Genomic DNA, 23432 nt, shown 5'->3' with positions numbered 1-23432 from the left:
GGAATTTAATTGGAAGAGAAAGTGGGTTTATACAATTTATCTCTAAAAACATGTAATTGCTTCTTATAGGTGATTATAATAACAGTTTTCAATCAACAGTCTTTCATTCCCAGTGGGTCGTATCCCAAAGATATTAAAGTTGTGATCATAGATGAAAATTCAGGCTTCAGTAGCTCAGATGGGGACTTTGCTTGGGAACCGAAGGTTCACTGTTCTAAGTCTCTATACGGACCAGGTACAGACTGTAGCTTGAGAGGTGCCAGTTCCTTGAGCAAAGCGCCAAAGCCCAACGGCTCAGGGCGCCTGTCCATTGGCAGCCCCCTCGCTCTGGCCCTCCATTAAACGTATGGGTCCTCACGTGTGTGTTTCGGGCCTTTGTGTGAGTAATTAATAATGAATCAAGTACTGCATTCAGGTTCTGAAGTGGATTGCGTTGGGGAGAAGAATTTTGAGCCAGTGGTTATTAAGCAGTTAGTCATTCAACCTTCAATATCTGGTTTTGATTGTATCATTTTTCTTAAGGCCCAGAAAGTGTCACAGCGGCATTGGTTTGCGTGTCTTTGTAAATATCTGGGTCTAGAAGCTTGGTGACAAAGTGAGGACTAGTGAGGGCTAGTTGGAGAACTACTGAAGCTCACTGCTAACACACTAGCAACTAAGACATGCTAGCACGAGTCTCCAAGCTTTTATCTTCCTTCAAGACGTGTTGTACTTTTTTAACAATGTATGTGACAGATAAAGATTAACTTTGCTTTTGATTTCAAGGGGTAAAAAAGCTCTCCCAGCTAACAAGCTCGCTAACAGCATGCTATCATTTAGAAAGCTTGTTAGCTTGGTGAATAACAGTTCACAGTTGATTGAAAGAACGTATTTGTACAATAACTCATTTTGCTCTTTTGTGGAGCACTTGATACTCCAAGTGAGGAGGTTTACTTAAAGTGTATGTTGACACACAACTAAAAAGCTTTCCCCATATAGACTCCGTTGCTCTCCACTGCATTTTTTCACGTCAGGTTTTCAAGTGTAAAATGCAGCATGTTATGGCTGTGTTAGCACAATATTAACTTCCGTCATCCAGTTTGGTCAGATGCATAAATTAACTGATGAAGCCTCTAGATGAGGGGTGAAAAGTCTTCCTAGACAAATAACCAAGTCCAGTTGCCTTTGACTTTGAATAACGATGAGCTGGATAAATGAGAACATTCACAGGCTAACTTCTGTCATATTAGATCACATATTTAGTTTACCAGACTGCGAATATCAGTCTCATGGAGGATATAGATCTGTAACCGCTTCTGTCAGTCTAGAAGATTCCCACGAATCCCACAAGTGACAACCTGCAACCTGTTTTGGGTCTCAGCTCGTAGATTGAGAATGCTACTGTGACATGATGAATGCACTCTGCTGTGGAAGAGTGATGAGCCAGTTTCTGACTGCACTAGCTCAGGGTAATCTGGTATGATACGCACACACACACACACACACACACACACACACACACACACACACACACACACACACACACAGTGATGTCAGAGTGATTAAATCACTAATAGCTTGCAGAGGAGACAATGTGACTCACACAAGCTCTCCATCACAACTCACATCTCTTACCCTCCGTCTCGGTATACTCTTACCAATACAGTTCCTCTTCTTCTCTCCATCTGATTCTGTTTAAAACAACCGGCCTCATTCACTAATATCTTTCATAGTTTTTTGTTACATTTGTTCTTAAGAAAGGTTCAAAGAAAAGTCAAAACCAGATTCATGAAGGCGTTTTTTTATTTTTCCTACCTCTGTTCTTATAACGCTGAATTTCACTGTCCTGGTACATTTAAAGTGTTTGTCAGTTGATGCTAGTTAGTGTAGGTAAAAAACACAAAAACTACCCATCCCCATAAAAGGGCATGGGACAACAGGGCACTGTGCAAACAGCCCCAAAAGAAAATTTGAGGGAATTATGTCGAGAATGCCCAAAGGATAGTCTAAAGAGGGTGAAGCACTGGGATGCAAACGGAAAAAAAAAACTTGAATAGTTCTGAAGTGGGGTTACTTCTGCTTGAACTGAATGCCAAGCAAGCAGAGTCAGTGGTGGATAAAAAACAGCACACAGGAAAAAACATGTACTTAAGTTGAATACTTATGACAGCTTTGTATGTTTGATTCCAACCCACAATTGCATGTTGTCCTCTCTCTCCCCCTTCTCCTGCATGTCTTTCTACAGCTGTAGTATCCAGAAAAGACAAAAAAGCCCATAAAGAAACAAAAAACAGACTTACTTTGGGCCTATAAATAGTGTGATCAATCACTATTCTCCACAAACATAACTGATGTCAATCAAAGTGTTAGTGCAATGTCTATGTATTTAAAACAATCACTAAATAGTAAGAAAAATGACAAAACATTATTGTAATTTAAATCCTTTTCTATTATACGACTGTACGATTGAAGAAAACGCAGTAATCAATTGTTTCGCACAAACATGTCGGCACTCAAATGTGTGTTTGTGCTCTTCAGTGTGTGTAGAGTTATTTTTTCTTACCTGAGAACAAATCCAAAATAAGAAAACACTGAATGTCAGAATCTTTGCTAAAACTGCGGAAGTGGGTTTTAAAAAGGAAATGTCTTCTTAAGAATGGTTGGTGAGTGAATTTCCCCTATTCTGTCCCTCTATCATCCTTCTATCTCCCTCAATTGTCCTCCAGATCTCTTCCTCTCCTTTTATATTCTGCCCTGATCTCGCCTCTTTCTTTAACATCCATCTGTCTCTCACTCACCCTTCCTCTCCTTTATTAATCTCTCTTTGCCCTCCACCTCAGCTCCATCCATCTTCCCGCCCTGTCGTCTCTCCACTTTTATTCTACCCATCGCAGATATCTTCTGTCTCCCTCTTTATTTCACAGGATGATATATCATCCCTCGCCGTCTTATCCCTCACCCATCCGTTCCCTCTCACCTCTTTTGCTCTCTCTGTTGCTGCATCGCTTCTTCTTACCGCTTTATCATTTACCCTCCATCTTTATCACTGTTCACTTTATCATAGTCCTCCTTTTTTACTTTAGATTCTATTTTTTCTATTTTTCTTTTTTTTTTCAGCAGGTAAAGTTTGAACATTGTTTACAGGAGGAAAACAGGGCTTAAGAAAGTTTGATGTACGCTTTTAAAAGGTCAGCGCAGGGCAGACTGGGAACTAACAAACTGACGCACATACATTCTGTATTTACACACAAAAGTGGTAACTTCCTCCTGCCTCCACACACACTAAAATAAAGCCACTGAATCAATCCAGGCTGTTAAGACATGACATAAAACCCTTTTAATATGATTTCCGTGTCCAAGCTGGTCAAAGCCTGGTATTTAAACAACGTAATTGTCATTTTACCTCTTTCTTATTGATGATAAAGATGTCTGAATGATGAAAGATGTGATCGTGTTCACATGTTCAGCCGTTGTGTCTGTTTTGTTTCAACAGAGCGTTTTGACCCGGAAATCATATTTTGGAAGTGTTACGTCGGACTTAACAGCCGGATTCAGGCAAAAGTCGATCATAAAGAATTGCGATATTCAAGTGAATACATTTTTCCCCGCCCTTATCATAAACACATTGCCACTCATGCTTATATTAGGGACAACTTTTTGTTTTAATGGTCATTAAATAGGATGAATGGAGAGGAATAAGAGGAAAAGGGTGAACTGGAGACAGATAAGCTTGAAAGCATGAACAAACAAAGAAGGAGAGATACATTTACAGAATGAAGAGACAGAACCAAGACAGGGTAGGAGGAATTACCTCTTCTTCTGCAGTAGTTTAATGGCACCCGATTTGACAATTTTACCGTAGTAGTGTTGTAGAACTGTTAATGTCTTCCTCATCTATTCACATAACGATTCAACTGTTGTCAGACCATTAAATGGGCGTTATCAGTTGCTTATCACTACCATAAATATGAGGCGGTCTGGCCCTGCTAAACACCCTGTAGTTGCCTTAGTAGGCTGTTATCATCTATAGTAATGGTAAGCTGGATCACTCATCAGCATCACTCTAAACTGCTTAACCGTGGCACTGTGTGATAATGTAGTATGACCATAAATTCTGCATAAGGAGGAAGGTTGGGTCAGATACACACGACTTTCATACAGGAGGCCTAAGTTGTGAAACAGTGACAGATATTTTCTTACATTACTTTCTTTAGTATTTTAACCAAAACCACAACGTCCGATTTGTTTGAATTGAAACATTAATTCATTTAATTTCGTTTGCAGATTATTGATATTTTGAGCTAAATTTGTATGGAAAGTTAGTCACATCTGGCAGTGCAGCCAGGTGTGAGACACCAACACAGTGTTATAACGTTAATGTGCTGTTTCTTACAGAGCTGTTTATCAAGAAGTAACTCCTCCTAACAAATCATCCTTTTTTTCATTACTGCATGCAAACTGCAAGGGATATCAAAAATCATCATTAATAAAGGTACGCAATGCAGCTGGGAAATGATATGGACGGCTATATTACCTTTTATAATTCAGCCACATTACGGAAGCACTTGTAGCACAGTAATAATCCTTGTAGCTCGTTCACTTTCCCTACTCTTAATTTCCCCTGATGGTCAATGATACAAAGCTCTCACGACCTCCAGGTTCTAAACACACATGGCAGCTACTGTGAGTGATGGATAAAAAGATGGAAGGGGGTAGGAGGAGAGTGAAGGTGTCAGAGAAAAGATGAATAGGCTCAGGGACAGGCTGTAAATGAGAACACAGGAGGGAGAGAGAGAGAGAGAGAGAGAGAGAGAGAGAGAGAGAGAGAGAGAGAGAGAGAGAGAGAGGGGGGGGGGGGGGGGGGCAAGTGAGGGGGGGGGGCAAATAGACCCAGGTGGGTGGTGAGACAGACAGAGTCAGGGGGACACATGAATTGGTGTAAGAAAAAAACAAGAGGGATTTGGAAAGGGCAGGTGGAGATAGATGGATGAGAGCAAAGTATGGCTAGAGGGAGGAAGTAAAACAAATAGGACAAGAGTAAGAGGGGAAGGAAGAATGGATGAGGAGAACAGCCAACAGTGGGTGGCACCCTGGGTGGAGAAGGAAGGAAAGAGGAAGAAGTGAAGGAGATTGAGGACATTCTTTGGAGAGAATTAGGATTGTGTGTGTGTGAGTGTGTGTGAGTGTGCGTGCGTGCGTGCGTGCGTGCGTGCGTGCGTGCGTGTGTGTGTGTGTGTGTGTGTGTGTGTCTGTGCGCGTGTGTGTCTGTTTGTGTGTGTGAGAGAGAGTTAGAGCCTTTGGCAAGCAGCTGCATGCTAACCTGGCAGCGGTTGGCAGGGCGATATATATATATCCTACAGCCTAAAGGCCCTCACCTTGAGTCACTAATGCCAGTCAATCAAACCAAGGTATCCTTACACACATTTAAGAGTGTGTGTATATTTGTGAGGACCACCACTGACTACATTCATTTTCTATCTACTAACCTTAACCTCTATCACACAGCGGCCATTACAAACAAATATAATTCAAACCCACTGAACTTTATTTTGAATTCAACTGGGCAAACTGGGCAACTGCCCCCTGGCCCCAGTGCTGCAGGGGCTCTGGATGCTCCAGGCTTACTGTGTCTCAAGTGGTTTGTGCTAATTTAATTGAGACTTAGTTCAAGATGCAACACTAAGTGAGAGATAACACGACAAACATGGCTAAATTCTCTTTTCCCCCTCCCACCATTAGTTGATTTTTATGTCAAGATTCATGCGAATATCAAACACACTGGCAACTTTGAATCCTTAGTGAAGTCGATTTGCAGTGGATAACCCTGCAAACCCGGGGCTAACACTGTTCCGGAGCAGGGCCAGTCTCAGGCTAGAGCCGGAGTTAGCTCATTTGGATTGTGTCAGTGTGAACGCTTTCTTAGTCCCAGGCATCATCTCCCTAAGCCTTGGCCTAACAACTGCATTAGGGCTAAGTGCAGTGTGAAAAGTCCTAATCTAGTTCCATAAACATTATTTCAGCATTGTGCTTGACTTTAGCATATTCCTAATAATTACTTTAGTAATAGTTACGCATATCATTAAACAGTAAACCTTTGGTCAGGTAGTTGTATAACAACTGTAGAAATCTTTTCATCAGTATCTCCATTATGTGGTAGTTGTAAACTAGGTGAAGGTTCACATTCATTTATGGGATTTCTGGATAAAAGGACTGAGATGGTGGCATCAGATTCTCCGTGGATTATGAAACTGTTACCACTTTGTAACATCCTTCTTCTTGCTTTGTGAGTTAAGAAAAATAAAACCAAGATTGATTGAAAAACAAACAAAAAATAAAACAACATAAAGCGCCACAGAGTAAGAGGAAGTACCCCTGGACCCCCTAGCAGGGGATTATGGCATGTTTCCAAAGATACCAAATACTTACAATACATCATCATTTAAATGAAGGATTGCACCAAAGTGATAAAGAATCTATATGATACTATGGGATAAGATGAATTTAAAACCTTTTTCTACGTAAACCAAGGTCCATGAATACAACACAGAAGCCAGAGAAGCATTCTGTGTGTTCTGACGTTGCTCAAACAGCTTGGTTCTCTGTGTCAGGCTCCTATTTGACCAGAGTATAAATATATGATGAGAAGTGTTCAAACATAAATGAGAACAGACGATATGACAGAGAAAGAGAGAGAGAAGGGAGAGGGATAAAAGAGCAAGGGATGACAACAGAAGTGGGGGAAGGACGTGTGCCCGTTGCTCATTTCTCTCCCTTTGTGTGCTTGTCTTCAACGCTGCTTTTCATCATTTGTCGCCTAATGATAAAGATGGAGAATGGATAAGGAGTAGTTTAGATTAATGCCTGGCTATTTAGCTGCGTTATTCTCTGTGTCTAATTCCTACTCTTTCTTTCTGTCTTTGGTCTCCTCTTTCCTCTAAAAAGCTTCCTTTCATTTTACTTGCTGCATCCTCTTGCCGTTCAAATCTCTATCTGTTCTCCGCTCATCCTTACACTCACTGGCTTGTTTCTTTGTTTGGTTTGCCTCTTTTTCAATTCCTCTCTTTGTATTTTCCCCAAACCCTTCCTTCTCTTCTCCTCTTCCCTCATCCTCCCATCTACCCATCTCTCCGTGCATCTCTCCGCTGTAAAACAACTGATGTATAATTAACAGCTGCTAAAAGGGTTTGCAGCAGGGACAGAGAAGAGATGGCAGCCGTAACGTTTAAACAACATTTTCTGAAACACAACAACATCGGGAGAGCAGGGTGGCCATTATGTATCTTGGTCATCACCGTGGCAACTGCCTAATGAACAGCCTAAAGCTTTTACACTGTCAAGCTAAAGAATCTGGGATTGATGTTTAGTACTGTACGTTTTACTATTACTAAAATGAGTAAGGAGGGTTTAATGTTGCACTTTCACTTGAAACATTTGTCAGGTTTTATTTTTTTCAAAAATGGGAAAAGGTAAAATCCACTGCAGCTGCAAAGCCAATTAACATTTGCTTTTACAAGCACAGAAAAGGTGACACAGTAGCTGTGAAACCCTCATTTTTACTTCACTTTTAACAAAGCAAGAGCTGCCTGTTTCTCATGAGTCTTGTAAATGAATAATTATTATTATAACAAGTTAGTTGTTGTCACTCAGGTGAAGACTCCCCACACCCGGCACTACCGTGGAAAGATGCAAAATGGCAAACGACACAAGCTCTTACGTAAACTCTTGCATGAAGTCAAAGCGTTTGGTCAAACCCCTGACCCATAACGAACGAGCCACATCAAAAACTCTCTCGGCTGACTCACAAATTCATGCGCTCCGACGAGGTCAGGCGATTCCCTTTGGAGGCAAACGGTGTGCTGTGATTCCTCTGTAACCTACAACCCTTTCATAATGTTCATCCCGGATCTTGCTATACTCTTAAATGGACACAAATTACACAGAAGGGAGGGCGAAGTGCCATGTAAAAATAGCTGAGGGAGTCTTGAGTTGATGCCATGGCTGTCTGTCTCATATAATTGAAGTCATGAACATCAAATCTTCAGCTAAGCCTTTAACCCCAACCCCCCATTCTGTCAGTGTGAACCACGTTCTCTGTGTTTAGTATGCGAAAGAGGATAATGTGTTTATGATGCGTGCATTGCTGGGACTGACTTGAGGTTATACACACAGTTGATTCATATTCATATGCACAAATGCAGAGGCTGTTCAATAAATACCAATTTTGCATATTTCTTTTCAATTTTTAATGCCCAAACACTCCCTGCTTCTTTCTTCTTTCTTTTTTTCTTTTGCTCCCTCTTAAAAACTATTAAGCACAGTCTCGTCCACTTGAGATCCTCTCCAAGTAACACACACGCACACACACACACACACACACACACACACACACACACACACACACGCACACACACACACACACAGAGCCAAATTAGACAGAGCATAAAGTAGCACTGACAAAGCAGCACTTTTTTACTTTCCTGATCAAGAAAAGGAACATATCAGAAGAATATATATTTCTCAAAATATGGCACCAAAAATAACACAAATAGCTGCTGATTTTCCTTTGCTGCTCTGCTCCAGGAGCAGTAACGGCCTTGCGCAGCATCAATATCAGCAGGAGGGCGCTAAGGTCATTTGCATTTGAATTATAAAGTAATAGTTGAGGAGTGAGATGACAGCCCCTTAGGAATCCCCCCTGACCCTCGTCCCACAGTAAAATGCATGTTTTTGAACATAAGGAAATAAATCAGCCCATACCAAAGCAGGATGCAGAGAAATAGATTCTTCCTTTCATTACTTGCAGGTTGGACTATTGTAATGCACTTTTCACAGGCCTACCAAAACAAACGTAAAACTTAATCCGCTTCAAAACGCTGCACTGGCCTCCCTTTTCTTTTAGAATTGAATTTGAGCTATTTTTTTCCTTTTACTTCAGATACTTTAACTCCTTATCAACCAGCAGTGCCATCAGGCCCTGTGATGATGGGATTTGAACTGTCCCTAAAGTTACATATGCAAGCTCTGTTGATATTTTTAAAAATCTTCTGAGGAGATCCTTGGGGGCGGCTGAAGCTCAGAGGTAAAGCAGGTTGTTCTCCATTTGAGAGGTCGGCGGTTCGATCCCCGGCTCTTCAAGTCCGCATGGTGATGTGTCCTTGGGTAAGACACTGAACTCTAGTTGCTCCCTGTGCTGCACATGTGGTGTAAATGGTTACATTAGAGTAGGTGTTATGTAGATGTCCTCTGCCGTCTGTATGCCAACAGTAGGAATGTCTGTGTGAAAGGATGAATGTAGCTAGTGTAAAAATATATAGGTACAACTCCATTTACCATTTTCTCCTTATTCAGGCTGACATTTTCTTAACGTAGTTTCATTTTATCTCTTTCTACTACTATTTTTTCTTCTTTTATTGCTATGCCTTTTTATTGGGTCCTTTATGCTCTCATAAACAGTTGGGCTTGTTACACAAAAATGTAATAAATAATTTGTAACTCATTAATCATTTCAATGTGAAAAGTAATAGTTTACACTACCCGTTTTTATTACTTTCCGTAACTCCTAAAAAAAAAATCCTTGATCTTGTCCTGTTTGTCCAGAAAAAATGAAGCGTTATAGTCTATGAACAAGCTAAAGAGCTGTGTGTGTGCTGGGAGATTTGACTTGAGGCAAAAAGGTGCCTGACTGAAGCTACTAACTGAGCTGACATAGTAATAATGAAAAAACACGGCACTAAAAGTACACGTTCAGTTTAAATCAGTGACAAAAAGTATCGCTGTAATGATATATTTTATGGAGGGGTAACTGTAATATTATCACTTATTTGTTTTATTAGTGATTCCTTACGCTACTTGTTACTTGAAAAAGTCATATTATTACAGTAACGCGTTACTGCCCATCACTGATTATGAACGGCTTTATCTTGTGTATGCGGTCTGTTCTCCATTGCGTTTTGTTTTTAATACCATATTGTAAAAGCCTTTGAGCTGCATTTTATGTATCAAAAGGTTTTATACAAATAAAGCTTGAAAAACTGGTGATAAATCCATTAGCGTTTCTAATGCGGCGACTGAGAATACAAGAAATACATAATATCTCATTCAAATCAGCTGTTACCTGTCTTTGAAATGTGTGCATGCAACTCTACCCGGGTCAGTGCGTGTGCCTCTTTCTTCTGTCAGTATTACAGGGTGCTTTTTAATTCATCATGGCTCAGTGGATGTTCCGTTTTATCCTCCTCCTCGTAATTATTGTGTGAGGTTTCAACGATGGGTCCGTGGTGTGTTAGTTACTGGCGCGCATCTCCTGCAAGCGCATTCAGTTCAAACACTTCCCTCATCATTTCTGCAGAGCATTAAAGCTGCGTATCCCCTCTGTCCATCAGCATGCAGAGAAGACTTTACCTTTGCGTGTGTGCTCTCTTGAAGATTGTGGGCCACACTGCTGACGCTCTACATGTATGCTTGTATACAGTATGTGTCAGCTCCTATCTGTTCTATACTTTAAACTCACTGGGAGAAGTAGTGCTCACGTGTTTCTTATGTTAGTCCAACCTTCCAACTCACAGCCTCAAAGTCTTTCTTTCCTGTTCCTTTCTTCCTCTCCCCATACTTCTTCCTTTTATCCCATTACTCCTGTCGTGGTGCATGACATTTTTCTCGCCTTCTCTTCTTCCTTCTTCCTCCTCCGTCTTGTTCTTTTTGTATCTTAGCCTCTCAGCATCCACCCTTCATTTCTACTTGTATGTTGTACTTGTCTTTTTCTTCATTCTCTCCGCCTCATTTTACACTTGACTATTTTTTCTCATCCTCTTCCATCGTTTCCTCTCCTGCTCCTAGAGGATAACAGTAGCTGCTCCGGATTACCGTACATGATGCAGATTTGTGTATGTGTGGTTGTGTGTGTGTAATGTACGCATGATGTGGTTTGTGACATGGCTTAATCCCACACAATGTAATGCAGATAGGAGGGCATTAGCATGAATGAATGTGTGTGCTATCTGAGACTGATCTGAGGACAGAGTGAGCATACACACTATATGAGGTATATAAGCGTCTGTGTGTATACTGTATATATATATATATATATATATATATATATATATATATATACACGAGAGTGTGTGTGTGTGTGGGGGGGCGATATTCCACTTCGCGTCTCCATAGTTTCCATGCCAACCATATGTCCTCTATACCTCTCGTTTATGTTTCCGATTCCAACAGAATTCCTCCCTTCCATCCTTTTTCATCTGTGCTTCTTCTAACCTTTCTTCCTCTCCTTCGTGGAAACAGAGGTTGTTTATGCAGAACTACAGGCTGATAGCCACTACAGGGGTGGGTTGAAGCTGGATTTATGGTTCTCCATCTAGATGTTCAGGCTGGTCCACCATACAGTTGGTGCTTCTTCTGCAGCAGTTGGATTAAAGCACCCTTTAGGGCTTCACACATTACCGGCATGGATGTGTCATCAATTATTACGTGCTATTGGGATAACGTTATCAGGTTTCAAAAAATAGTCCCTACAATGAGCACATATTACATCTGAAAAAATGTGTTTTTGTTATTTAGTAATCTGAAAGTATTCAGATTATTTTACCATTTTTTTGTAATCCAATGGATTGTGCATTACTTGATACAGAAATTCAGATCACAAAACAGCATCAGAGATGACAACATCATTGTTGTGTGTGGTCTTTTGACACACAAAATAAAGCAGTTACATAGAGGCCGATGATCCAGTGCTTGATATACTGTGAGATACTCCATGTATTATTTGGGTACGGTTAACTGATTCCTGGCATCGGTTACTTTTTTTTATTATTAATAACAAATAAACATTTACACCCCTAGAAAAGAGTTGAAATGACCCTGATATATTCCTTTGTCATGCAGGTAGAAAGTCACAAACTCCTTCAACAAATTGGGTAATTTAATTTTGTATTTCCAGGGACAAAGGGACAAACATTACGTGCCATCCAAAACACTGTCTACATTGCTTATTGTTATTTCCCAAGATATCCAGCTACCTTGATGTCTGTTGGCATACTCCATCGTTTTGCTTACCTCCTTATTTTGATTGTTTGTGTACGTTTATTAAAGTTTCGACCCAAAGTGCCCCCAAAGTATCATCTGTAGCATCTATGCCGTGTAAACAGCAGCTGTGCCGTACAGCTTTAATAGATTAGTCCTGAAAATACCTTGAATGCAACATTCTGTAATGTGTTTTTTTAAGTGTTAAAGTCACTTGTGAATTTGAGCATCGGAGTAAATCTATCTCTATCTTTTTCTACTGTTTCTTCTCAGTTTCTCAGTTTCCCTTTTCAAAAGCTCAAGTACACTGGGAAATATGTAGTTTGAACTGGCAGGGGTTCTGTGCATTCAGTCAGAAAGTGCCGCTCTGTCTCAGCTTCCACTTTCTTGCACAGCTGGCAGAAGCGCTTCTCTTTGGGTAGCCAGGATTGTGTGTATTGGCCTCTCCCGGTAGCCAGTTTGTGCTCACTGAGTCTGGACATTTTCAAGGTAGTTCTTTGTTTCCAGTCGATCACAGTGGTCAGGTAATCTGCCACACTCCACTCTCTCTTAAGGACCCAATAGCACTGAATTTTGTGTTATGCTTTTGTATTTTTCTCACTTCATATTTTAGACTCACCCCCTCCCTCATTGTCCATATCTATCGTGTCCTCCTTCTCTCACCTTCTCTCTATCACAGACTAATCCTGCTCCTGCTTTATATCTTCCCCCGCCCCTCTTCTCAATCCTCAAATCATGCAAATATCCATCTCTGTCCTCCCACACACTCAAGAGATGCAACTTTATTACTCAGCACAGCTGGAGACCACTTAGCATAAGTATGTATGTGGGAAAGGCAGAGTGTGTGTTTTGTGCTGTTTCTCATTATGCGTTCCATGATATCATTAAGAGGGGTAATATCTCTCCCCTTAACAGCTTTTTTTATTTTTATTTTGTCTCTCTGGCCTCCATCAAATTGTTTTCTTTGTGTTGATATCACTCCGATGAGAAGAGGCCAGTGAAGGTTTTCTTTCAGCCTTTTGTACCTACTGCTTCTCCTGTAGTATAGGTGTGTGTGTGTGTGTACGTGCGACAAAGACCAACTCATAATAATCGATCGTTCCCAGCACTGCTGTATGTTTCTGTGCCACTCTGCACTTTCTACTATCTGGTAAAACTAAAAGGCTGCTGTCGCTCAGTAGTCCAGTGTTAGCAGTTTTCCCACTGATTTATTTACTTTGGAAGTCGCTGCTGTTCGCTCCAGTTGCATTAACAATTTTTGCATTTTAGTAGAAAGAAACCTCACGTAATCAGCATTACAGGTCATCAAAAAAAGTCAACGTTCAAACAAGGTTTTTAAGTTTTCAACCTGAAGTTTGAAGTGCAGATATACACCATATGCTGCATTGCTTAAAAGCCAGTGAAATGGTATGGGGTATACTGTCCTACAAAGCCAAAACACAGTAACTACATGTTTGGTCAAAATAGCCTGGGGACCACACACGCACGAACACCAGCTGCTGTACAGCACTACACTGTTCACGATAGGGGACATCATTCACTCTACTACTGCAACCGGTCAGCTGCCAGCTAGCGTTAGCGAAGCTGCTTTTGATTACATGACTGTTTTGGTGCATTTACCTGGCATGTGGTGCATCATCCTCTAGGATTTACCCAGCAAACTGAAAAATTGCTCCCATTTGGCGCTTGGCTGGTGTTCATTTCGGACCCGGTGGACGGCCTTCTGTCAGTCTGCAGATACATACACTCATACATTCCAGATCGACTAGCCTGGGCACCAGCCGTCACTTCTGGCCCTCCTTCCATTCAGAAAGATTTCCAGACAACCAGATCTCGGGCAAGCCACTCACAACAGTTCCCATATGTATACTCTCATATGGGAGGGGTTTAAGAAGATGACTGACAGAGGAGCACCATGCTTGAATTTTGTTAACCTAGACTTAAAAAACTCAGATCAAACTGTCAAACTGGACAGTGCTGACCAACTGAGAGTCAAGATTCTGTTTCTGTATTTCCTATTTCTCGCCTAACATGTCTTCAGAAATGCATTTTAGTTTACTGTTTAGCTGTAATTTGACAAAGATTGTGACCTGTGGTTATCTGCTTCAAGAAAACAGATTCTTTATAATGTGATAATATGTCAGTGTCGTGTTTGCACCCTGACATCAGTTAATCCAGGTTAAACCAAACAAGTGAAAGTACAAAGAAGATACTTGAGTTTGCAGTACCTCTATATGCAGTCTGTATCCTGCTATAACATACTGAAATGCTGTTTTAATCTCACAAGCTTTTGAAATGTGATCAAATAAATGTAATCCTGTTTTTTTTTGTTGACTATCACAACCATGGTGAACATCTGAAGAATATACATCCTCCTCTCCATCTTTCTCAGTGTCATTTAAAGAGTCAGGCAGAGGTGACAGCCAGCTTTCTTTCATGAAAACAACAGCCTTGTGGCTTGCATTGTTGTTCAAGTTTTACTCTTTCAACTACAGTATAACATCTTTACGATCTCACTTTTACTGTGTTGCGGCAACTTTCACAACTCTGCCTGTGCGTTTGTTTGTGTGTGTGAGAGAGAGATGGAGAGATTTAGAGGCTCCACCAGAAGCCGTAACAGTAAAACTGAAGTGCGTAAATAAATCAACCTCACTCAAGAAAATGAGTTGTTTGTTGCTGCGGTTCTCTAAGATGCTCGGTCTCACTCGCACATGCTCACAGCAACTGAAACATATGGGAGTCTTTTAGTGCCTGAGAACACACACTAACACACAGCTTCCTGTGGTTGTAAATCAAAAGTAGAGCTGGAGCCAAAAGAAAATGGAAAGAGATGGAGAAAGAGATATGAAGAGAGCCTGTGTCCATTAAGTAATGCGATGAGGTCTCAACTAATCAAATCGAACTGTCGCTCAATCATTCACTTCCACCACACACACACACACTGTGTCAGTATAAAACTTGATTTACAGCCCACTTGATTCTGTTTGGGGCTTTTCAATCAACAATACCTTTCGTTGACCTTTTTCACTCTGTCGCTTTCTTTTTTTTGGCTGCCTTTTTCACTCTCTTTTTCTGGCGGCGCAAGTTCTGTATTCGGTGAACTTGGTGTGTGTGTTTGTGTGTCTGTGTTTTGACAGACCGGGGCATGAGGGTACTGTCTGACAGAGGAACTTTCTAGGGAGCAGGTGTCAAAAAGTAACAAGGTAGAAACATACACGTCGAGAGAAGATGTGACACACAGAGAGAGAGAGAGAGAGACCTATGTAATGTGTTATGGCCTCATTAAGGCAGGAGGATGTCCAGATGTGGAATCATTTTTGCAAATTTGGCATCTTGTGTTTGATTGTGAGCTGCTTTGGATCATTGGTAGTGATGTAGTGTTCTCAGCAGGAGAGTTAGTCAGTGTTGTGTTGGGGTACAATCATGTTGGCAAACAGCAATGGGAGCTCAATTCAAGGGGGTGTGAATGTTTGCAACAATTTTCATGGCAATTTATATAATAGTTGTTGAAACATTTCACTAAAAACCATTAATGTAAGCCTCAAGATTGAGTCGTTTTCTCATATGAACTCAGGACAATGTTAGAAGTTTTCTTTTCATACATGTAGCACACAACAGGAGATTTTCTGGAAAGACTGTTTGGTTTTGGTAAGGGGTGGCATCTGGAAAGAAGTGTGCGAGAGGTGGCTCACAACGCGGTCACATAGGCAATTTGTAATTTGGTCATAAACAACTCAGCCACTTGCCGTTCCTTGAATTTGTCTGACTATTTCAGCTTCAGCCTTTACCGACAGAAGTTCCTGAATGTCGTTGTCTCTCCAGTTATGAATATTTCACTGGCGTCTTTATTTAAATCACTCTTCTTCTTCAGTCTTTGTTTATAAGTTTATATTTTGCGGTTTTGATAGAACAATCATCAACACACCCACTCTTTTGCTGTGAATTCTCCAGTAAATGAGCTCATGGGGTCAATCAGTGACCGTCACAGTCACTGCCTTTTGTACTAGGGAGCTGGCAGGACAATGTCTGATCCAACTGATTTTGTCGTTTGTATTCTCACATACAGCTCCTCCGAGTAATGTCTAGATCATTGAGGTTTGCAGTGCATGTGTGAAAGGGGCTTTAGATTCATCCCCAGGGAACTATGAATATATGAACCATATTTCATGGCAATCCATCCAAGAGTTATTGAGATCTGGTCAGTCTGGACCGACCGTCAGACTGGCACTGCCATCCCTAGAGCCACACAAAAATGTCAGGTCATGGCTTGCAGGGAAGTTGTAAGTGTTATTTTATTGACCTAGTTACAATGTGTATTTTGTATGTGCCATTTTTTCATTTTTCCTTCTTATGTAGTTGGACTTGGAGTGATATACTGGGGGTGTTTTATTAGGAGGTATTTCTTGTGTTGGTTTGTTGGTACTTTAATGTCATCTGGTCCCCTGGATCTGGTCCTTTCCCTGGTGTAAAAAAAACTAAACTAAACTAAAATGCTTGTCATCTAAAGCCAGAGCTTCATAAACCCTTTATTCCCATAAAAAGACAAACACTAAGCCCTGGATGAGTGTTTTGTATTTCTCAACTCTCTGATGTTAGAGCTGAGCTTCACACAAGCGCCCAAATCCACAACAGAGGAATAACTTTTAAAAACTCTGTTTCAACTACATAATGGAGCGAGGAAGCCTAATCCTAATATCAATCAAATAAACAGTACAATTGAAGACAGATGCTGGAGGGCATAGATGGGAGTGATGCGACAGCCAACAGTGACTATGAATGCTGGGACAGACTCCAGCCTCCTGTCACCGTGAGCAGAATAAGCTGTTTATTAAATAAATGCATGGAAATGGAAGAAGACGAGGAAGGAAGAATTGGGTTATGTGATGATAGGCAGAAAGAAAGGAGATGAGGTGAAGAGGGGGCGTAAGGAGAAGGGACGAGGGCTGAGATAAAGATGGGGAGAGGAGGGCGCAGATGGGAGTACTGCTAGAGCCAGCACCATCCTTAAATAATGAAGGCACTGCAGTGTGTGTGTGTGTGTGTGTGTGTGTGTGTGTGTGTGTGTGTGTGTGTGTGTGTGTGTGTGTGTGTGTGTGTGTGTGTGTGTGTGTGTGTGTGTGTGTGTGTGTGTGTGAGTGTGTGTGTTGTCCCAATGTGTAAATTGGTTAAATTGATGAATACATAGTATGTTTATGAATCCCGAAAGTGTTTACCAGGAGGGTGTTTTCATGCGTATCCTGTTTGTGTACATGGAACTTGTGTACGTGTGTGTTTGTGTGTGGGGGTGGCTGACTGTCTGTTCGTACAAACCACAATCTGTGTAATGTGTATGATGTGCAGCAACGGAAACATTATGTGTACACATCCACTGTGTACATGTTTCCTGTAGTTGGAGGTTATATGATTTGTTTGTGTTTGTATAGTCAAGGTAAATTGTAATCCGTCACTGTGTGTGTGCGTGTGTGTGTGTGTGTGTGTGTGTGTGTGTGTGTGTGTGTGTGTGTGTGTGTGTGTGTGTGTGTGTGTGTGTGTGTGTGTGTGTGTGTGTGTGTGTGCCCTTGTTTCCCTGAGTGAACTCATTGTGTATTGAGTCGTAACCCTTCACATCTCAGCGCAGTCTATGCATTACTCATACTCTCCTTTCAACCTCTTTCAGTCTCTCTCTCTCCTTCTTCTTCACTCCTTCCGTTTATTGCCTCCTGATCCTCTCTTGACGTCTTATTTCGTTTTTCCAAGTTCCCCCATTACTCTCATCTCCCTTTATCTCTAGCCTCTTACTTTTGTCTTTCCACTTCCAACTCACTGTCAATTGAAAGTACCCTAATCCCTGCCTTCTTTAGTTACTGTTGCTGCTACGCCTGCCAATCTTTCCATTTCAGTGAGGACGTAGCTGCAGGCTGATATCTGTACGATTTAGAATACAACAAATATTTAAAGGCGCCATATTGTGTTAATTTTCAGGTTCATGCTTGTATTTTGGGTTTCTTAAGCCCAGTTCAGACCAAAGACTCACGAGACGAGCTGAAACTTGCAACTACTTGCAACTTGCAGGTCTGCAACGCTCTTAAACCTGCCCGTTCAGACCAAGGAGACGAGGTGGGACGGGTTATCGTCACCATAGCAACGCCTCTCTGTACTTCTGTTCTTCATAGCTGGATATAATTTGTAGCATTATAAAATATAAATGAGGACAGAGACAGCAAGATACTCTCTACAGCAGCATTTCTAATTGTGATAAAACGGCAAAAATAACGTTTTATTTCCCTGATGCACTGCTTTGTTCTGCATTACTGCGCTCGCTCGCCTTATTCATTGTATTGCTCACTCGACCCTCTCTCTCTCCATCTCTTTTTCCTCTCTCTCTCACGCTTGTTGAGCCTCCGTTTGATTGATTGGCTGTTGAAACAAGTGATGTGTGTTACGTTCTAAAAACAGCTGCCTACGATTTGACGAGTTGAATCGCTGGCGACAACATCAACCAGCTAGATTGACAACGAGACGGGTCAGTTTACACCGCTGCAACTTCCACCTGCGACGTTGGAAAATCGTTTTGTTGCGTTGCAAATCTTTGGTCTGAACTGGGCTTAATTGAATCAGTTTACATGCTTAAAATTCAAAAACACATTCTTTTTCACATACTGTCTGTCTGAATACACCTGTATTCACCCTCTGTATGAAAGACTCCGTTTTAGCGTCTGTCTCTTTAAGACCCCTTCCTGGGAAAGCCCAGTCTGCTCTGATTGGTCAGGGCTTCTAGGTGTCTCTGCACCATCATTGCAGCCGGGAATGACTGTAGCAGCACTTTGTATATAGTACAGCTGTTACATCACACAACTGTCAGAAGTCCTGACAGCTCGTTTTAAGTTTCTGAATACAGGCTGTGTGCTTTTCTCTGTGGGTTGAGCATTTTAATGTGCTTCATAATAAAAAAAACATGGAAATCTCACTTACAATATTGAACCCTTCATTTCTTCCTTCCCCCTGGTTGGTAACTAAATGGATTTGCATATACCGTAGTTTCCCTCTGTCTTTCACATCTGACTAAACAATACTTTCATATCTTTTCCAACATTGTTGAGAGTTGGCCGCTCATCCTGATGTGATGCTGGAAATAGCAAATCCAGCCAGTTTTATCCACTGTTGCTGTGACAGCTCACCAATGAAAACAATGCGCTTCCACTTCTCCACACCTCCATCGCTCTCTCACATTCCTCTCCTCCCTGCTGTTGTTCTTTGTTTAACTGAAGCCTACTCGTGGTGTGAGAGCCAACATGGCTGAAAGGGAAGCATGATGACACAACCAGGTGAAAATGAACCCTCTCCCTTCCTATTTGCCTGTCAGATACAGACGGATTCATGAGATAAAGATTTTATACTGAAACAGGCCAGAAGGAGATCAAATAGAAGAGATTTCCATAGAAGGACCAAAACTAATACTCATGAACATGTTGCTGCTCTGGACATTTTAAAATTAGGGAGTAGAGATTTAGCTTTTGGAGGTTTTCTTCATTCATACTTTATTACATTATCAGCTAATAGCGATTCAAAGTTGCGTACAAACACTGATTACACAGCAGTGCTTTCTTACATTTATATACAGTATCAACACTTGCTGCTTGCTTTACTGCATCCTTAAAGTGTCAGACAGAAAGAATGTGCCATCCATATTTCTTAAATGAATTCAATTAAAATAATGTGATGGCTTGATGTCGGATTGGATAGTGGCCAGTTATACAGTTTTTCTATTTTCTCCTAATTAATTATTTATTTATTATTATTATTATTATATACCATAGGGGCGGCACAGTAGTTAGCACTAACCCCTGCTGGGCCGGGGCCCTTTTTGATTGTAGTTTGCATGTTCTCTCCGTGTCTATGTGGGCTTTCTCCTGGTTCTCAGGTTTCCTCCCACAGTCCAAAGACATGCAGGTGTTAGGTTAATTGGTGACTCTAAATTGCTCGTAGGTGTAAATGTGAGCATGAACGGTTGCCCATCTCTATTACTCAGCCCTGTGATCTGGCTGGCTTCCTGTATAGGGTGTACACCGCCTCACTCCCAATGCCAGTGAGATCAGCTCCAGCTCACAGCGACCACGACTGAGATAAGCGGTTGCAGATGATGGATGATTATTATTAAATAGCCCCACTCTTCACTAGAGCATTTTTTCCACATTTCATGTTGTTTTGTGCTGCTTTGTAATGTTTTGTAGCAAGTATTTCTAAATGGGGTCCCTGGGGGAAAAACATTGGTATTTTTAAAAAGCACTAATTAAAACGGAAACAGAAATCAAAGAACAAATCGACTGCAAAAGTCATTCAAAATCGATCCAATAAAACACCCGTCAGATTTGACAAAAGGTTCACCTCTGTGTGTTCATCAGTCAGTAGGATGAGGGTTCATATACAGTAGGCCTATGTTAAATATGTTTGACGTTACTGACCAGTGAGTACAGCAGTGAGTCCAGTCCAGTGAGTACAGCAGTGAGTCCAGTCCAGTGAGTACAGCAGTGTTAATGAAAACCTTCCAATCAAAGTTCACATTTGATGATTCTCTGCCAATACACTCACGGATCCAACAGCAAGGCCATCACATCTATTTTCTCGGTCTACTAAGACACTGCTCACTGCTATTTTCCCGCAGCTTTTTTCCCCCAATTTAATGGTTACGTTTTTTGCCACAGTACGCCTCCCCTCAAAACTCTTTGCGCTGCATTTTAGGGCTTTCCCCCGGGTGCTCCTAATTGCAAATATCTCAACTGTGGCTGTGCTGCGCATTGCATCACTGTCAGCCGGAGAAAAATAGAAAAGTGGCCTAGGGGGCGAGTTAGCAGCCGCACATATCGTCTCCCACTGAGCAATGTCAACTTGAGCATGAACCTTCATCTTTTCAGAGGCTCCTAATCATCTCATGCAAGAGAAAGAGTGCAAACTTAATTATCATTTTAGTTTTTGCGAGGTATCCTCTGTGTTTCTTAGCTCGTCCAGTTTGATAGTAATGAGGATCAGTAGCAGCGGCAGAAATGACCTCCTGTCTGATCAAAGCCTGACGAGGTGAGGCTTTCCCACTTTTAATGAACACTCACGTCGGCTGTGAACACTTTCTTATAAAGGAGAGCATAAAGCTAAAAAGGTTAATTATCTGGAATACACTCACCCGAGTCTCATCCTTCTCCTCACAGGAAGATCATCGAGGTGAAAATTATTGACGATGAGGAGTACGAGAAGAACAAGAACTTCACCATCGAGCTGGGAGAGCCCGTTCTGTTGGAGATAGGGCAGAAACACGGTGGGTGTCTGTGTGTGTATGTGTGTGTGTGTGTGTGTGTGTGTACGTGTGGCTGTTCAAAGGGAATATTAAGAAGCCAGGAGAGGGAACAGAGTGACAGACAGAGTGGAGTCTGTATTTAAGTCTCCTGCACACCTATCTCCTCTGAACAGTGTGAAACCTCCAATCTAAACTCAGATTCACTTGGGAAACATTTCACTTTTGAAGTAAGGACGTGGCTCCCAAATGATTTAAAGAACACTGGGCTTGAGCTGCGAAGAACATGTTTGTGTCTGAAATCACTGCTCCGTTGCAAAGGATTCTGTAAACAAAGCAGTAAACTAAGTAGTCAGAAAAGAGCAGCTTGAACACAATTTGAAATTCATTCCTTCCTTATGAACCATTTAAATCAGGTTCCTTCCCCTGGGCTGTCATTTCCTACTTTCTGAATCCACACAGATGCCGGAGAGCTCTGAAATCCACCAGTCTAAGACGTCTGACTTCAACTTTTTAAGAACATAGGAAGCTTTGGTTGAAATTTCTAAAAGACTCATTACAGCAGGCAGACAGCTAATCTCTGGCAGGTGACTCAAGGCTAAAGAGAACCAGAGCTGAAAGTCAGTAAGTCATTTCTGCTGCTTGTTCTGCTCTGACATTTCTCTTAAATTTACACAAAACTGAAAGATACCTTTTCTGGACTCTAAAAATAAGGTTACAGACACACAAAACACGTTGGAAGCCATTGCTCAACCAAACACAGTATCACACTCACTTCCCACACTCTACATATACAAAACTGCAACTAATGATGATTTATATTACTTATTAATCTCTAACTTATTTTTCGATTGTTGGTCTATGAAATTTCAGAAAATAGTAGAGAATGGCTGACAAGATTTTCCAGAACCCAAAATGACATCTTCAGATTACACACACAACATACACAAATATCATTTCAGTCATGTTTTTCATACGTTTGTCTTAAATACATCGGAACAGTCGTATATTTATTTTATCGAATCCAGATGTCTACACTAAGCCTTGTTTCTACTCAAGTGAGACACTGTGGCTCAGGCCTCCACTGATGGCGAGCTATGACAATGCACAAAGGTTATGTTTATGCTCAACGTGTTGCTTGTTTCAGTATTCTCCGAAACATCAAAGGGCGCACAAAGTAAACTCTCTGTGAAGAAACTAGAGGTCAACAAGTGTTATCGAGAGAATGCCAAAGACATGCAGCTCATCAGTGGCGAGGAGGAATTGTGATTGACAGTAAACTCATATCAAATATTCATGGGTATACTTTATCACCTTCATACAATCCCAAATCCCAAAGTTGAATATCCTGTAAACCAGGGTTGCTCCTGGAGGGCCACTGTCCTGCATGTTTTAGGTTTCCCTCTGCTCTAACACACCTGAATCTAATGATGTCTAATGAAATCTTTAGCCTCAAGTGTGTTAGAGCAGAGAGAAACCTAAAACATGCAGGACAGTGGCCCTCCAGGAGCAGGATTGGGCAGCACTGCTGTAAACAAAGCATTTAAAAAGGCATTTGTGATGGAAGAACTAGCATTGCGTGCAGAGGCAAACTAATGAGGGGGAAAGATTGATTCAAAGTCTTGATACATTAATAATGAGAATGAATTCCTTATTTTAGTACTGAATTTAAGTTACTTGCTTTTATCAGTATTTGTGGCAGTCATGCCTGAAAAAGGTTTACCTTCCTTTCACCTGCTGCCAAAACACATGTTACCTACACTCACTTCTGTGCCTGAACGCATCCTGTGCAGACACAGATGGAGCACTGAAGCTGCTGCTCTGCTAACATGCTGCTCTGTAGACAAGGTGACAGGCCTGGTGGAGTAAAGGTGCACACTCTCGGGAAGAGCCAACAGCCTGGGACATGTCTCATCACAGAGGAAACATAATTGGTTTTATAAGACTGGCACGTAGCATATGGAGTGACGTTCACACACACACACACACTGAGCCACACACATGCTGTTAGTCAATTACAACAGGTCCACACTGATAACAGCTGACTCAATTAATAACGAGTGTGAAGAGTGACGGAGGAGGCATATGGATGAATGGAGGGACATATGGTAATGGAGAAATTGCTTCATTTGAAGATATGAAAACCCTTTCGGGTTGTAATATT

The 23432-nt window shown here is 41.4% G+C and overlaps 1 protein-coding gene across 1 annotated transcript in view; it reads left to right on the top strand.

Moving 5' to 3' along the window:
• slc8a4b (solute carrier family 8 member 4b) overlaps positions 1 to 23432 on the top strand; it is a gene marked incomplete at both ends in the record, with an annotated part of 61698 nt that overhangs the window by 27138 nt on the left and 11128 nt on the right. The window contains one exon of the mRNA XM_083937358.1: positions 21186 to 21292. Coding sequence (XP_083793484.1) covers positions 21186 to 21292 — 107 coding nt within the window. The remainder of the gene's footprint in view (positions 1 to 21185; positions 21293 to 23432) is intronic.

The sequence above is a fragment of the Echiichthys vipera genome (genome assembly GCF_963691815.1).
Source record: "Echiichthys vipera genome assembly, chromosome: 22".
Taxonomy (NCBI): Eukaryota; Metazoa; Chordata; class Actinopteri; order Perciformes; family Trachinidae; genus Echiichthys; species Echiichthys vipera.
This window is presented reverse-complemented; position numbering and strand designations above follow the sequence as displayed.